At 37.1% G+C, this 17,808-nt stretch overlaps 1 protein-coding gene across 6 annotated transcripts in view; it reads left to right on the forward strand.

Moving 5' to 3' along the window:
• The first annotated feature begins 263 nt into the window (after positions 1–263).
• The window catches only part of Pcdh11x (protocadherin 11 X-linked), a 538,787-nt gene continuing 521,242 nt past the window's right edge, over positions 264–17,808 (forward strand). For all 6 annotated transcript variants that reach the window (XM_052170807.1, XM_052170808.1, XM_052170809.1 and 3 more), the window contains exon 1: positions 264–803. In XM_052170807.1, the coding sequence (XP_052026767.1) occupies positions 264–803 (540 nt within the window). The remainder of the gene's footprint in view (positions 804–17,808) is intronic.

A 17,808-nucleotide genomic window follows, 5' to 3' on the forward strand; every position in this document is an offset into this window, starting at 1 on the left:
GATGCTTCATTATTATTTATTTTCCTCTTACTATAAAAATGAATAATATCTTGGTTCAAAACATGTTTGTCATTTACTTATCACTAATGCATTTAATGATTTTTAATTTTAAGCAACGTTTAGTTAACATGCAGATTTATAGTCAGCTTTCTAATTATTATTTTTTCTCTCTCCTTCCCCCCCCCCTCTCTTCCCTATGTTTTCTTTTTTCTTTGTCAGTATATCGTGGGCTGACAAACAGTACCTTTGGTATCCAGACTGGTATGGACTTGTTGTCCGGGACGTATATATTTGCGGTCCTGTTAGCATGCGTCGTGTTTCAGTCTGGCGCCCAGGAGAAGAATTATACAGTCCGAGAAGAAATGCCAGAAAACGTCCTGATAGGCGACTTGTTGAAAGACCTCAACTTGTCGCTTATTCCCGACAAGTCCTTAACCACTCCTATGCAGTTCAAATTAGTTTACAAAACCGGGGATGTACCATTGATTCGCATTGAAGAGGGTACTGGCGAGATCTTCACTACTGGTGCACGCATTGATCGTGAGAAATTATGTGCTGGAATATTGGTGGATGCTCGTTGCTTTTACGAAGTGGAGGTTGCTGTTTTGCCAGATGAAATATTTAGATTGGTTAAGATACGCTTTCTGATAGAAGACATAAATGATAATGCACCGTTATTCCCGGCAACTGTCATCAACATTTCAATTCCAGAGAACTCGGCTATAAACTCTAGATATTCTCTTCCGGCAGCCATTGATCCTGACATTGGAATAAATGGAGTTCAAAATTACCAACTAATTAAGGTACGTTTTAAAACTGATATTCTTATAAGGTAAACAATGTTTTTATACTTTTGAGTAGACCATTGTAACTTTCCATGTTATAAAGCGTATTAAAGTCATTAATGTACATTTTATAATCACATGTTCATTTTTAAAAAAGAACTGTGCATATATTTTTCCAAATATTTGTGTTTTCACAGACAAGGATCTCAGCCCTGCTATTTATAAATCAACATACTACTTGGGATCTGAGTTTGATTAAGTCTAGTCATGGCTTTTTCATTTTTAAATAGTAAGAATAACTACATGAGAAAACTGATTTTTAAAAGATTACTTGAGACGAAATGCTTAATTAGTACTTAAAAAGATGTTAAAATCATGAGAGGTGATGAGGATGTTGCTCTTGAGATTTTCATACATGTATATAATGAAATATAATAACAGATAAATATTAACTGAACCTTACGCCTCCCATATCCTACCAACACATCCCCATTTTAAAGTCTTTTTTTTTTACTAGAATTTCTGAACATAGTTGTATTACTGATAAAATTTTCAGGCTGATTTCAAGTCAAAGCTGGATCTCTATTCATCTTCTCAGTCCACAAGTGAGACTAAACATTCTTTCATTTCTACAAATTTTTGTTTTCTCTAAATTATTTGAGCATAGAACTTTCATTTTTTTTCTATTATAAAAAGAGGTAAGTAGGGTTTTTATGTTTTATTTTCAGTTATTTTTATATTTTATATTTTGTTATTTTATGTTTTTTTATTATTTATTTATTTTACACTCCATATATTTTCCCCACTCCATCCACCCTCAGACTATTCCACTTCCAGTACCTCCTCCCCACCCCCTGTCTCCACTTTGATGTCCCCACTCCCCACCCCACCTGAACTCTAAACTCCCTGGGGCCTCCAGTGTCTTGAGGGTTAGGTACATCTTCTCTGATTGAACACAGACCCTGCAGTCCTCTGCTGTACATTTGTTGGGGGCCTCATATCAGCTGGTGTATTCTGCCTGGTTGGTGGTCCAGTGTTTGAGAGATCTCAGGGGTCCAGATTAATTGAGACTGCTGGTCCTCCTACAGGGCTAATCTAAAAACTTAGTTTGTGTCTTGTGATGAGACAGACAATATGAAAGTGCATAAAATACCACATGTTCATCAAATATATGCACAGAGGTCTCACTTAACAAGTACATATAATACATGGGATTTTTTTAATTAGTGAGAAGATTTAAAGAATAGTTAAAACCTCAGTTATTGCTGTGTGAAATAATAAGATGTACATATTGGTCTTCAAATATTATGAACCTTTGCAGATATCATATTGATACAGATGGGATATTTAAAATTTATACATGTTTTCTGATTAGGCACTACCAAAATGCAATTGACATTATGACCAATGAAGAGTAGTGAAAAGAACACACACACACACACACACACACACACACACACACACAGACACAGATTTAGACATATCTTTAAAAACAAATTGAAAACAACAACTTCCTTGAGTAAACTCAAATCCAGATAATTGGATGTATTCCTAGCTCTAACAAGGAAGTATTTATTTGAAGAAGTGACATAAGACAGAGGGTTTAAAAGATTTGCTGATAAACAGTTTTAGAATAGGTCTGTACAGTGATGTTTACTTTTTGTCATGTATTAATAACAATATTGAAAGATGTTAATCAGAAATTTATGTAGATTTCTTTTTGTCACTGTCAGCACATTTGTCAACAAACACCCAAATCTGCTTTTTTCTCACTCTTTTTAAAAATAATATGTTGATCATGCTGTGAAGTTATAAAAAGGTAGAAGTCTGAAGAATAAGCACTTAACATAAATTAAATGGGCATGTCTGAAATGTTATAGAGATATTCAAATATTTGACTACTTAAAACGTGAAAATTAACACTCTAGGTTCTGAATCATATAACAAAATTTACTCTATGAGAGGATCGTTTCTTAACAAAATGTTCTGCAAAGATAGTATTTAGTTGTTAGAAAGATATGTTTTTAGTGTTTGATAGGCAAAAGAGTAACTTTATTTATATGTTACTGGAGTACTTGAAAAGTTGGAAGTGAAACCAAGGAACTGAGTTATGTTTGTGTATATTGTCTCATTTATATTTTTAGTTATTTTGTTAAGAATTTCAGGTCTGTATATAATATGTTTTGATAAAATTCTACCACTCTCATTCCTCTAGATCTTCCTACATCTATATCAGTTCTTCACCCAAACTTCATGTAATATTTTTATCTACTGAATCTGTTTAACTGCATTTTAATTTTAATAGCCATATACACTAAGTGACTGCCATATTGTACAGGAGATTCTAAATATAAAGGGTTTATTTGGGAAATAAGAGTAACAGGTAAAATTCAAAAGAGATCATAGAAAACTGAAATCAGAAATTAAGATTGATCTTTCTTTTTCTACTGTATATTCTGACAAAAATGACTAATTTGTAAATGCTGGACTTCATTTAAGAAATAATTTTGTCATCTGTACCACAAGACAACTTTTTTTTTTATTCGATATAATTTATTTACATTTCAAATGATTTCCCTTTTGTAGTCCCCCCCCCACTCCCCGAAAGTCCCGTAAGCCCCCTTCTCTTCCCCAGTCCTCCCACCCACCCCTTCCCACTTCCTCATTCTGGTTTTGCCGAATACTATTTCACTGAGTCTTTCCAGAACCAGGGGCCACTCCTCCTTTCTTCTTGTACCTCATTTGATGTGTGGATTATGTTTTGGGTATTCCAGTTTTCTAGGTTAATATCCACTTATTAGTGAGTGCGTACCATGATTCACCTTTTGAGTCTGGGTTACCTCACTTAGTACGATATTCTCTAGCTCTATCCATTTGCCTAAGAATTTCATGAATGTATTGTTTCTAATGGCTGAATAGTACTCCATTGTGTATATATACCACATTTTTTGCATCCACTCTTCTGTTGAGGGATACCTGGGTTCTTTCCAGCATCTGGCAATTATAAATAGGGCTGCTATGAACATAGTAGAGCATGTATCCTTATTACATGGTGGGGAATACTCTGGGTATATGCCCAGGAGTGGTATAGCAGGATCTTCTGGAAGTGAGGAGCCCAGTTTTCGGAGGAACCACCAGACTGATTTCCAGAGTGGTTGTACCAATTTGCAACCCCACCAGCAGTGGAGGAGTGTTCCTCTTTCTCCACACCCTCTCCAACACCTGCTGTCTCCTGAATTTTTAATCTTAGCCATTCTGACTGGTGTAAGATGAAATCTTAGGGTTGTTTTGATTTGCATTTCCCTAATGGCTAATGAAGTTGAGCATTTTTTAAGATGCTTCTCAGCCATCCGAAGTTCTTCAGTTGAGAATTCTTTGTTTAACTCTCTACCCCATTTTTTAATAGGGTTGTTTGGTTTTCTGGAGTCTAACTTCTTGAGTTCTCTCTATATATTGGATATTAGCCCTCTATCTGATGTAGGATTGGTGAAGATCTTTTCCCAATTTGTTGGTTGCCGATTTGTCCTCTTGATGGTGTCCTTTGCCTTACAGAAACTTTGTAATTTTATGAGGTCCCATTTGTCAATTCTTGCTCTTAGAGCATACACTATTGGTGTTCTGTTCAGAAACTTTCCCCCTGTACCGATGTCCTCAAGGGTCTTCCCCAGTTTCTTTTCTATTAGCTTCAGAGTGTCTGGCTTTATGTGGAGGTCCTTGATCCATTTGGATTTGAGCTTAGTACAAGGAGACAAGGATGGATCAATTCGCATTCTTCTGCATGCTGACCTCCAGTTGAACCAGCACCATTTGTTGAAAAGGCTATCTTTTTTTCCATTGGATGTTTTCAGCCTCTTTGTCAAGGATCAAGTGGCCATAGGTGTGTGGGTTCATTTCTGGATCTTCAATCCTGTTCCATTGATCCTCCTGCCTGTCACTGTACCAATACCATGCAGTTTTTAACACTATTGCTCTGTAGTATTGCTTGAGGTCGGGGATAATGATTCCCCCAGATTTAAAAGACAACTTAATACAGTTTCATAATTGTCTTGAAAATTGATTAACAAATTTAAATGAAACAACCCTGCTGGGAAGATTTCATGTCAGTTAAAATATGCTTATTTTCAGTATACTTTCTTTAAAAAAAAGGCACCTAATGATAAAAGGTTTTCAATAACTTGTAGAAATGCAGTTTACAATTTCTTTTTTGGGATAGCACATAAGATACAACTAAATAACTATATATTGTACCTAAAATACTTTGGCATTTGGATAGCATCATGAACAAATACTGTTCTGAATGCTTGTTAAAAATAATGAGAAAAGAACACAAAGCATTGCCCAGGGCACACAAAAACTGTGACATGGGTGACATTAACTGAGTGTACTTTGACTTGGAAAAATGTCCTGTCATAAAAGTGGCATGTATTCTGTGGGAAAGTTAGCTTAAAAACATATTTGATTCATCTATATACTTTAGTAAATTCTACTGTTAGAAACTAAGTAGGCCAGCAATAATATTTTTTGTAAAAGTTGTTCTGTCTTACAGTATAGGTTGAAATTTTATTATTGATAGTCTGATGTACTTTTATTGAAGACCAGAATAGAAAAATTGCAGCTGATCATCGCTAGGGTAATATAAGAAATTATATTATACATATATTATACATATATTCATATCAATGCCTTTTATGTCAATAACAGAAAATATAGGAAAATTCTAGGGAAAATAAGGTCAATATTCAGTTTCATATTAACTAACTGAAATAAATGATATGGTAGAGAATATTAAATATATGAAGATTTGTAGAATATAAAGTAGCATAGCACATATTAGTATTAAAATGTCAGTGTGTAAATAATTTACTAACTTTTTAATTTAAATTATCCTATACTTACTATACTCTGGCTTAAGAGAAAAATGTATTATTAATCTATGTACATTCTACTTAGAAAATATTGTCTTCCATGTTTTTAATATTAGAGCTAATTTAAAAATATTTCTAAAATAATTGATTTAATCATTAATTTGCTTATATGTGCAATTGTGGTAAGGTTAATTTTCAACTTTTAAAATGGACTATAATTTTGTTGAAGATATTTGCTGGCCCTTCCAGTTGTAAATCTTCACTCTCATCTATACCTATAATCCTTAGGTTTGATCTTCTCATTGTGTCCTGGATTTCCTGGATGTTCTGGGTTACAAGCTTTTTTGCATTTTGCATTTTCTTTGACTGTTGAGTCAATGGTTTCTATGGTATCTTTAGCATCTGAGATTCTTTCTTCTATCTCTTGTATTCTGTTGTTCATATTTGCCTCTATGACCCCTGATTTCTTCCCAAGGTTTTCTATCTCCAAAATTGTTTTCATCTGTGATTTCTTACTTCTTTCTACTTCTGTTTTCAGATTCTGGATGGTTTTGCTTAGTTCCTTCATTTGTTTTTTTTTGTGTGTTTTCCTGTAATTCTTTAAGAGATTTTTGTGTTTCCTCTTTCATTGACTTCTGCCTGTTGACTCAAGTTCTCCTGCATTTCTTTACGTGATTTTTGTGTTTCTTCTTTATTGGCTTCTATCTGTTGACCCATATTCTCCTGAATTTCTTTAAGTGATCCACTGATAATAGATATTAGTCCAGAAGCTCTGAATACCCAACACACAATTCACATATCAAATGATTCCCAAGAAGAAGGAAGAAGAGGGCTCTGGTCCTGGAAAGGCTTGATGCAACAATGTAGGGGATTACCAAGACAGAAAAATGGGAGGGAGTTGATTGGGGAATAGGCAGAGGGAAGAGGGCTTATGGGACTTTTGAGGAGGGAGGCACCAGGAAAGGGGAAATCATTTGGAGTGTAAACAAAGACTATAGAAAAGAAAGAAAAGAAAGAAAAATGGACTATAATATTTAAAAAATATGTACGGGCATATTTATTTATTTACTTTCTAAGCACTGGCCTCCTCCTGGTCCCCAGCTCTTATAGAAGGATTTGGGGAAGGATTGAAGGCCCTGAATGGGATAAGAAATCTACAGGAAAATTGACAGGTTCAACTAACCTGGACCCCTGAGAGTTCTCAGAGAGTAAACCACAAACCAAAGGGAAGATTACTTTTTTTCTAAAGAAAAATTTTAACTGAGAAAAATCTCAATATACTAAAAAAATGTAATGCATTTTGAAATTACCAGGATTCTCTTCATTTAGGACTATTTAATTTGCAAATCTATCTCTCTATGTTTGAAAACGACATACAGAAACAAATATTGTATAAACTTCTTAAATATCTAATTATCTATCATTTATGTATATATTTATTATCTATACATATATATCTATGTAAAACACACACACACATATATATTTATATTTAATATACTATGGAAATAGCCATTAAGATGTATTTAAGCTATTAAATTATCTTTCTGTTTAGCTTTCATTTTTTTTTTTATTCAAGGATTCCAGATGATCAGTTCCAATGAAAGCTAAAATATATTTAAGGACATCTATAAATCATATTTTTCCATCAACTTAAAAAGATATTTTAATCTAGGGTAGAGTTTATTTTACATAATTAATACACTTAGCCTTTTATTCTTATATTTATAGATCTTACACATTGATTAATACCTAAATTTGAACTAAAGTAAATAAACACATAGTTGAAGTATGGTCTCTAAAAGTTCAATTTGTTTAAAGTATTTTCTACCACTGTTTAGTGATATTGATTAAAATTATTTAGAATGATTCATCAAACAAATATATATGTTGTAGAGATAAGCACTCCACTATCAATTTTATTGCCAAATAAGTACTATTTATTTAACTGTATCTCAATTTGGCATGTAATGTCAGATGAGATGATAGGTTCATTAATGATACAATAGAGAAAATGTACAATAAATGACAAGTGTGAATGTTTTAGAAACAGTACAGATGTTATTTGCCCTCTCAAGTGTCTCAGAAGAGTTTCAGTATAAATATTGCCTTATTTGTTAATTATAAAATCAAGTGTTACTTAGAAATTTATCCTTTCACCTTTAAGATTATTTGAATTTGGTTTCTCTCCAGATCTTTGTTTCTTAAGTGGTTATTAACCTAGAAAACTGGAATACCCAAAACATAATCCACACATCAAATGAGATACAAGAAGAAAGGAGGAGTGGTCCCTGGTTCTGGAAAGACTCAGTGAAACAGTATTCTGCAAAACCAGAACGGGGAACTGGGAAGGGGTGGGAGGGAGGACAGGGGAAGAGAAGGGGGCTTACGGGACTTTCGGGGAGTGGGGGGGGGGGCTAGAAAAGGGGAAATCATTTGAAATGTAAATAAATTATATCAAATAAAAAAAAAATAAAAAAAAAGAAAGAAAAAAAGAAAAAAAGAGTACCGTTAAGTGCTAAAGTCCTTTATATCCCTAAAAGCTGGGGCTGTTATCAATGTATATCTCCAGTGGGGAAAACCAGCAACATAAAATTCATAAATGGATCTTTATTAGTGCTGTAAGCTTTAATTAAAATTAGAATGCAATACTAATAGGATCAAGTAACTTTTGACTTCATTGCAATTGTCACAATTCTGGTTAGTATTCACAATTGAATAATTAATTACATTGTATACGCTTGTTATAAATATTCCCATATGGAACCTTATATTTTGGACATTGACCAATTTAGTAATTTATAAATCAAGACTTTCAAGAAAAAAATTACTTTATAAATCTTATAATTTTTTCACATAATTACTTTTATCCTTTTATTACCAAGTAATTGTAGAATAATGCTAAATTTTATTATTACTTAGTTTACTTTTGATCTCTTGTTTTTGTATATCTAATATGCAAATGATAACTAATTTCATGCTTATATTACTTAAATATTTTAAAATAAAAATTATACAAATAACTATTACCCACTAAAATTAAATTGACCCAAGCTATGTACATCTCAATGTGTAATGGTAAATTTAATGAATGCCAGAAAGGGCCACTCAATAACTAAGACAAAAATGTACTTAAAAAAAGGATCAAGGAAATTGATTAGCTGTTAAAGGCTATGGTTCACAAATAAAAAGACAAAAGTGTATTTAAATTAAAAAAAGTAACTGGTAAACAACATGGAACTGAGGAATGTTCTTTTAATCTTATTGCAAAAAAACATTATGCTGACACATAACCAGCTATAACTCTAGTTCCAGAAGATCATGATACCTTCTTTTGATATTTGTGGGCACCAAGAGCATGGCAATCAGACATACATACAGGCAAAACATACATACATGTAAAATAAATCTTAAAAATAAGACAAAATGAAGTAATAGGATTAAAGCCTATGGTTCATTCCTTAAAGTTCTTGCCATGTAAGTATTAATACATGAATTAGAATTCCCAGAGTTGATGTACCTCCATTCACAACCACACACACATACACACACACACACACACACACACACACACACAAATATGCATAGTATACTTCCATATACAGTGATAAAATTTATTTACTAAATAAATAGACTTCCTTTTAATTTATTTTTTTAACTGATTTTATTTTATTTTTTTAATTATATATATATATATTTTCTATATTCTTTGTTTACAATTTTATTTTATTTTTTAATTTTATATATATATATATATATTCTTTTTTTTATTCGATATAATTTATTTACATTTCAAATGATTTCCCTTTTCTAGCCCCCCCACTCCCCGAAAGTCCCGTAAGCCCCCTTCTCTTCCCCTGTCCTCCTACCCACCCGTTCCCACTTCCCCGTTCTGGTTTTGCTGAATACTGTTTCACTGAGTCTTTCCAGAACCAGGGGCCACTCCTCCTTTCTTCTTGTACCTCATTTGATGTGTGGATTATGTTTTGGGTATTCCAGTTTTCTAGGTTAATATCCACTTATTAGTGAGTGCATACCATGATTCACCTTTTGAGTCTGGGTTACATCACTTAGTATGATATTCTCTAGCTCCATCCATTTGCCTAAGAATTTCATGAATTCATTGTTTCTAATGGCTGAATAGAACACCATTGTGTATATATACCACATTTTTTGCATCCACTCTTCTGTTGAGGGATACCTGGGTTCTTTCCAGCATCTGGCAATTATAAATAGGGCTGCTATGAACATAGTAGAACATGTATCCTTATTACATGGTGGGGAGTCTTCTGGGTATATGCCCAGGAGTGGTATAGCAGGATCTTCTGGAAGTGAGGTGCCCAGTTTTCGGAGGAACCGCCAGACTGCTTTCCAGAGTGGTTGTACCAATTTGCAACCCCACCAGCAGTGGAGGAGTGTTCCTCTTTCTCCACACCCTCTCCAACACCTGCTGTCTCCTGAATTTTTAATCTTAGCCATTCTGACTGGTGTAAGATGAAATCTTAGGGTTGTTTTGATTTGCATTTCCCTAATGACTAATGAAGTTGAGCATTTTTTAAGATGCTTCTCCGCCATCCGAAGTTCTTCAGGTGAGAATTCTTTGTTTAACTCTGTACCCCATTTTTAATAGGGTTGTTTGGTTTTCTGGAGTCTAACTTCTTGAGTTCTTTATATATATTGGATATTAGCCCTCTATCTGATGTAGGATTGGTGAAGATCTTTTCCCAATTTGTTGGTTGCCGATTTGTCCTCTTGATGGTGTCCTTTGCCTTACAGAAACTTTGTAATTTTATGAGGTCCCATTTGTCAATTCTTGCTCTTAGAGCATACGCTACTGGTGTTCTGTTCAGAAACTTTCTCCCTGTACCGATGTCCTCAAGGGTCCTCCCCAGTTTCTTTTCTATTAGCTTCAGAATGTCTGGCTTTATGTGGAGGTCCTTGATCCATTTGGATTTGAGCTTAGTACAAGGAGACAAGGATGGATCAATTCGCATTCTTCTGCATGCAGACCTCCAGTTGAACCAGCACCATTTGTTGAAAAGTCTATCTTTTTTCCATTGGATGTTTTCAGCCTCTTTGTCGAGGATCAAGTGGCCATAGGTGTGTGGGTTCATTTCTGGATCTTCAATCCTCTTCCATTGATCCTCCTGCCTGTCACTGTACCAATACCATGCAGTTTTTAACACTATTGCTCTGTAGTATTGCTTGAGGTCAGGGATACTGATTCCCCCAGATTTTCTTTTGTTGCTGAGAATAGTTTTAGCTATCCTGGGTTTTTTGTTGTTCCAGATGAATTTGATAATTGCGCTTTCTAACTCTGTGAAGAATTGAGTTGGGATTTTGATGGGTATTACATTGAATCTGTATAGTGCTTTAGGCAAAATGGCCATTTTAACTATATTGATTCTACTGATCCATGAGCATGGGAGGTTTTCCCATTTTTTGAGGTCTTCTTCCATTTCCTTCTTCAGAGTCTTGAAGTTCTTGTCATACAGATCTTTCACAGGTTTGGTAAGAGTCACCCCGAGATACTTTATACTGTTTGTGGCTATTGTGAAGGGGGTCATTTCCCTAATTTCTTTCTCAGGCTGCTTATCCTTTGAGTATAGGAAGGCACTGATTTGCTTGAGTTGATTTTATAGCCTGCAACTTTGCTGAAGTTGTTTATCAGCTGTAGGAGCTCTCTAGTGGAGTTCTTTGGGTCACTTAGGTAGACGATCATGTCGTCTGCAAATAATGATAGTTTGACTTCTTCCTTTCCAATTTGTATCCCTTTGACATCCTTATGTTGTCGAATTGCCCGAGCTAGTACCTCAAGTACAATATTGAAAAGATAAGGAGAAAGGGGGCAGCCTTGTCTGGTCCCTGATTTCAGTGGGATTGCTTCAAGTTTCGCTCCATTTAGTTTGATGCTGGCTACCGGTTTGCTGTATATTACTTTTACTATGTTTAGGTATGGGCCTTGAATTCCTGTTCTCTCCAAGACTTTAAACATGAAAGGATGCTGAATTTTGTCAAATGCTTTTTCAGCATCCAATGAAATGACCATGTGGTTTTGTTCTTTGAGTTTGTTTATGTAGTGGATTTTATTGATGGATTTCCATATATTGAACCAACCCTGCATTCCCTGGATAAAGCCTACTTGATCATGGTGGATGATCGTTTTGATGTGTTCTTGAATTCGGTTGGCAAGAATTTTATTGAGTATTTTTGCATCGATGTTCATAAGGGAAATTGGTCTGATGTTCTCTTTCTTTGTTGGATCTTTTTGTGGCTTTGGTATCAGCGTAATTGTGGCTTCGTAGAAGGAATTGGGTAGTGTTCCTTCTGTTTCTATTTTGTGGAATAGTTTGAAGAGTATTGGTGTTAACTCTTCTTTGAAGGTCTGGTAGAATTCTGCACTGTAGCCATCTGGTCCTGTGCTTTTTTTGGTTGGAAGACTTTCTATGACTCCTTCTATTTCTTTAGGCATTATGGGACTGTTTAGATGGTCTAGTTGGTCCTGATTTAATTTTGGTATTTGGTATCTGTCAAGAAAATTGTCCATGTCCTCCAGATTCTCCAGTTGTGTTGACTACAGGCTCTTGTAGGATCTGATGATTTTTTGGATTTCCTCAGTTTCCATTGTTATATCTCCCTTTTCATTTCTAAGTTTCTTAATTTGGATACTTTCTCTGTGCCCTTTGGTCAGTCTGGCTAAGGGTTTATCTATCTTGTTGATTTTCTCAAAGAACCAGCTCCTGGTTTTGTTGATTTTTTGTATGGTTCTCTTTGTTTCTACTTGATTGATTTCGGCCCTGAGTTTGATGATTTCCTGCCTTCTACTCCTCCTGGTCGAAATAGCTTCTTTTTGTTCTAGGGCTTTCAGGTGTGTCATTAAGCTGGTAATGTATGCTCTCCCCATTTTCTTTTTGGAGGCACTCAGGGCTATGAGTTTTCCTCTTAGCACTGCTTTCATTGTGTCCCATAGATTTGGGTATGTTGTGTTTTCATTTTCATTGTGTTCTAAAAAGTCTTTAATTTCTTTCTTTATTTCTTCCTTGACCAAGGTATCATTGAGTAGAGTATTGTTCAGTTTCCACGTGTATGTGGGTTTTCTGTTGTTTCTGTTGCTATTGAAGACCACTTTTACTCCATAGTGATCAGATAGGAGGCATGGCATTAGTTCTATCTTCTTAGATTTGTTGAGGTCTGTCTTGTGACCAATTATATGGTCGATTTTGGAGAAGGTACCATGAGGTGCTGAGAAAAAGGTATATTCTTTTGTTTTAGGATAGAATGTTCTATATATATATATATATCTGTTAAATCTAATTGGTCCAAAGCTTCAATTAGTTTCATTGTGTCCTTGTTTAGTTTCTGTTTTCCTGATCAGTCCATTGAGGAAAGTGCAGTGTTGAAGTCACCCACAATTATTGTGTTAGGTGCAATGTGTGCTTTTAGTTTTAATGAAGTTTCTTTTACGAAAGTGGGTGCCCTTGCATTTGGGGCATAGATGTTCAGGATTGACAGTTCTTCTTTTTGTATTTTTCCTTTGACCAGCAAGAAGTGTCCCTCAGAGTCTCTTTTGATGACTTTGGGTTGAAAGTCAATTTTATCTGATATTAAAATGGCTACTCCAGCTTGTTTCCTGAGACCATTTGCTTGTAAAATTGTCTTCCAGCCTTTTACTCTAAGGTAGTGTTTGTCTTTGACCCTGAGGTGTGTTTCCTGTAAGCAGCAAAATGTAGGGTCCTGTTTACGTATCCATTCAGTTAGTCTGTGTCTTTTTATTGGGGCATTAAGTCCATTGATGTTAAGAGATATTAAGGAATAGTGATTGTTACTTCCTTTCATTTTTGACGTTATTTTTTAAATTTGAATGCTTAACTTCTTTTGGGTTTGATGAAAGGTTACTATCTTGCTTTTTCCAGGGTGAAGTTTCCCTCCTTGTATTGGTGTTGTCCTCCTATTATCCTTTTTAGGGCTGGGTTTGTGGATAGATATTGAGTAAACTTGGTTTTGTCATGAAATATCTTAGTTTCTCCATCTATGGTGATTGAGAGTTTTGCTGGATATAGTAGTTTTGGTTGGCATTTGTGTTCTCTTAGAGTCTGCATGAAATCTGCCCAGGATCTTCTAGCCTTCATAGTCTCAGGTGAAAAATCTGCTGTGATTCTGATAGGTATTCCTTTATATGTTACTTGGCCTTTTTCTCTTACTGCCTTTAGTATTCTTTCTTTGTATAGAACATTTGGTGTTTTGATTATTATGTGACAGGAAGTATTTCTGTTCTGGTCCAGTCTGTTTGGAGTTCTGTAGGCTTCTTGTATATTCATGGGCATCTCTCTCTTTAGGTTAGGGAAGTTTTCTTCCATAATTTTATTGAAGATATTTGTTGGCCCTTTAAGTTGTAAATCTTCACTCTCATCTATGCCTATAATCCTTAGGTTTGGTCTTCTCATTGTGTCCTGGATTTCCTGGATATTTTGGGTTACAAGCTTTTTGCATTTTGCATTTTCCTTAACTGTTGAGTCCATGGTTTCTATGGAATCTTCAGCATCTGAGATTCTTTCTTCTATCTCTTGTATTCTGTTGTTGATATTTGCATCTCTGTCCCCTGATTTCTTCCCAAGGCTTTCTATCTCCAAAGTTGTCTCCCTTTGAGTTTTCTTAGTTGTTTCTACTTCTGATTTTAGATCCTGGATGGTTTTGCTTAGCTCCTTCACTTGCTTGTTTGTGCTTTCCTGTAATTCTTTAAGAGATTTTTGTGTTTCCTCTTTCATGACCTCAGCCTGTTGACCAAAGTTCTCCTGTATTTCTTTAAGAGATTTTTGTGTTTCCTCTTTCATGACCTCAGCCTGTTGACCAAAGTTCTCCTGTATTTCTTTAAGTGTTTTTTGCATTTCCTCCTTGTTGGCTTTTGTATTCTCCTGGATTTCTTTCAATGATTTTTGTGTTTCCCTTGCAAGGGCTTCTAACTTTTGATCCATTGTCTCCTGAATTTCTTTAAGTTTGTCCTTCATGTGTTCCTGTACCAGCATCATGACCAGTGATTTTAAATCCAAATCTTGTTTTACTGGTGTGATGGGGTATCCAGGACATGTTGGTAGAGGAGAATTGGGTTCAGATCTTGCCATATTGCCTTGATTTCTGTTAGTGACGTTCCTGCGTTTGCCTTTTGCCATCTAGTTCTCACTGGTGTTAGTTTGTCTTGTCAGTGCTGGACTCACCAGTGCAAGCTGCCCCTTCCCAGTTGGCCTCTGGTGCACAGCTTACCTCCTGCACTGCTTGTAGACAGGGTGCTGCTGCCCAGGCTGTTCAGATCCCAAAGTAGGCACCCGAAGGCTCCTGCTGGGGCCCGCTGGATTCACTGGAGCACACTGACTTCTCCCAGCTGGCCGCCCGGAAGCCCAGCTAGCCACTTGCAGGAATTGGAGATGTGGTGCTGCCGCCCAGGCTGATCTGGATCCGGAAGTGGAGAGAGTAGAGCTGAGGGCTTCCGCCTGAGGCCTTGCCCCAGATTGTGTCAGTGGACCAGATGGAGCCCATGTGCACCCCCAGGGAGTGCCGATGGTGTATGCTGCTGTGACCTTCCCTGTGTTCTGTTCACTCAGCTGGGCAGCCGATCCGCCAACCGGGCTGGCGCACAGAAGGTTAGCCTGGACGCCCAGTCCCTGAGTCCAGGCAAAAGCCTGGGAGGCCAAGGTCCTAGCAAAGTTCCCCTAGGGCTATGACTGTTAATTGGGTCCGCCAGGTGACTAGGATGGCGGGCTTGCGCGCTGCGCTCCCTGAAAGCGCCGGGAGAGTCTGCTCTGCTAACAACCTCCTGGGCGGGTTGACTCACAGATGGCCCACCAAGCCGCCCAGTTCTTGGGGTCAGTCCTGTGCCTTTTGGGGCCTAGACCCCTGCTTTGTTAGCCTCAGGCTATGCCTGTTACAGGTCTGCCCGCCAGAGCTCTCTGTTGTCCTGCAGGCAAAATGGCGGCGGCGCACGTGCAGGCCTGGACAAAAAACCTCCTGGCTGGGTTGGCACCCCGATGGCCTCGGTGTTGGCCTCGGATTATGTTTGTGTACCTCAGTCTGTCCGATCCCTGGAGTCCGGAACCAAGATGGATGCACCTCTCCTGACTGGTGGGAGGCCGAGTTATGAAGTCTTCCTTTTAATTTATTAATCTTTAGTTTCACAAGCCAGATCAGAAAATATAAATAAATAACACAATATCATAGTGAATCAACTGATTTGATTTAAAAGTATAATTTTCCTAATTTATTTAGTTAATTACATTCCAAAAGTTGTCCCCCTTTCCTATCCCCATACAATATCCTCCCCCATCTCATCTCCCCTTTAACTCTGACTGGCTGGGGTTCCCCTCCCAAGGTATTTCCCACTACCCTGGTGCAGGGTTAGGTACATCCTTTTTCACTGATGCCAGAAAAAGCAGGTCTATATGTAGGGAGGCCTCAGTCCAGCCAACTACTTGTATGATTTTTGGTTGGTAGCTCAGTCTCAGAGAGCTGTTAAGGGACCAGGTTAGTTGATACTATTGGTCTTTCTGTGGTGTTCTGATCTACATTAGAGCTTCAGTCCTTTGGAATGTAGAGTGGAGACTTCTTGGAAAAATGAAGAAAAGGCTCTGTGTTGACAAATGGTGGGATACCAGAAAGGAAATGGCCATTGTCAGAACCATCTGCAGTCATGTTCAGAGCATGATCAAGGGTGTTACACTGGGCTTCCTTTATGAGGTTTGTGTATGCTCACTTCCTCATCAAAGCTGTTTGTTATTCAGAAAAATGAGTCTTTGGTTGAAAACCAAAATTTCTTAGGTGAAAAGTACATCCACAGAGTTTGGATGAGGACAGGTGTTGCTTGTTCTGTCTCTCAAGCCCAAAAGGATGACTTAATCCTAGAAGGAAATATTTAACTTGCTTCAGATTCAGTGGGTCTGATTTAGCAAGCAACAACAGATAAAAACAAGGAAACCAGGAAATTTGTGGATGGCATCTATGTGTCTGAGAAGGGAGCTGTGCAGCAGGCTGAGAGTGAGACTTCAGTTTGCTAGCTCCAGAAACAAGATCCTGATCACAAGTACAATATGGGCTCTTTGGGGAGGGGGTATAAAAGACTTTTATTGAAGAAAAAAATAAGTATCTGTATCTTTTTCTGTCAGCTGCTTGGTGGAGCTCCTCAGAGTACACTTGTGCTAGGCACTTGTATATAAGCATTATCATTAATGTCAGGGATTGGTGTTTGCCCATGGGATGGTTTTAAATTTGGGCCAGTTATTGGTTGGCCCTTCCTTCAATCTCTGATCCACCTTTGTCCCTGCATTACTTTTAGATAGGACAAATATTGGGTGTAAGTTACTGTGGGTGGGTTGCTGTTATTATCCCTCCACTGGGTTGTCTTGCCTGGCTCCAGGAGGTAGCCTTTTCTTATTTCTTGCCCCCACAGTTAGCATTCTCATCTCAGGTCACCTGCATTGGGAGAGTCCCTTAAACAAGGTCTTTCTACAGATTGCCCTTACTAGGCCACCCCAGACAGCTGCATATTTCCATTCATTTTCCTGGCCCTCTTTTCTATCTTTCCCCACACCTAGCCCTGACACCCACATTCCTCTCTTAATCGCTCCTCCCATCTACTTCTTTCCCTCTTTCTGCCTCCTATGGCTAGTATATTCTCCCTTCTTAGTGGAAATCAATCTTCCTTACTTCAACCTCTCTTTGTTTTTAGCTTTTTGGGTCTGTGGTGCATGTCATGGATACCCTTACATTTATGGCTAATATTCACTTTTCAGTGGGGGCATATCATGCTTGTCCTTTTAGGTCTGGGTTACCTCACTTAGGATATTTTCTAGTTCCATCTATGTGCCTTCAAAATTAAGTGTGGTTTTTTGGAAGTAACTTTTAGCTTTCAGGTACAACACAGAAGTCAAACCTGAACTTTAGTTTAGTCTAATAACACAGAACCTAATTTTCTTAACTGTTTTTCTTTTGATTTTTTATTATTCATTTACATTTCAAATGTTGTTCCTCTTCCCAGTCTCCCCTCTGCAACCTCCCCACCTCATCCCCCCTTTCCCTCTAAGAGGGTCTCCCCAACCTAGCCACCCACTTCTGCCTCATCCATCTAGCATTCCCCATAGTTGGGGGCAACAAGTCGCCAAAGGAACAAGCAT

This window comes from Apodemus sylvaticus, chromosome X, assembly GCF_947179515.1.
Source record: "Apodemus sylvaticus chromosome X, mApoSyl1.1, whole genome shotgun sequence".
Taxonomy (NCBI): Eukaryota; Metazoa; Chordata; class Mammalia; order Rodentia; family Muridae; genus Apodemus; species Apodemus sylvaticus.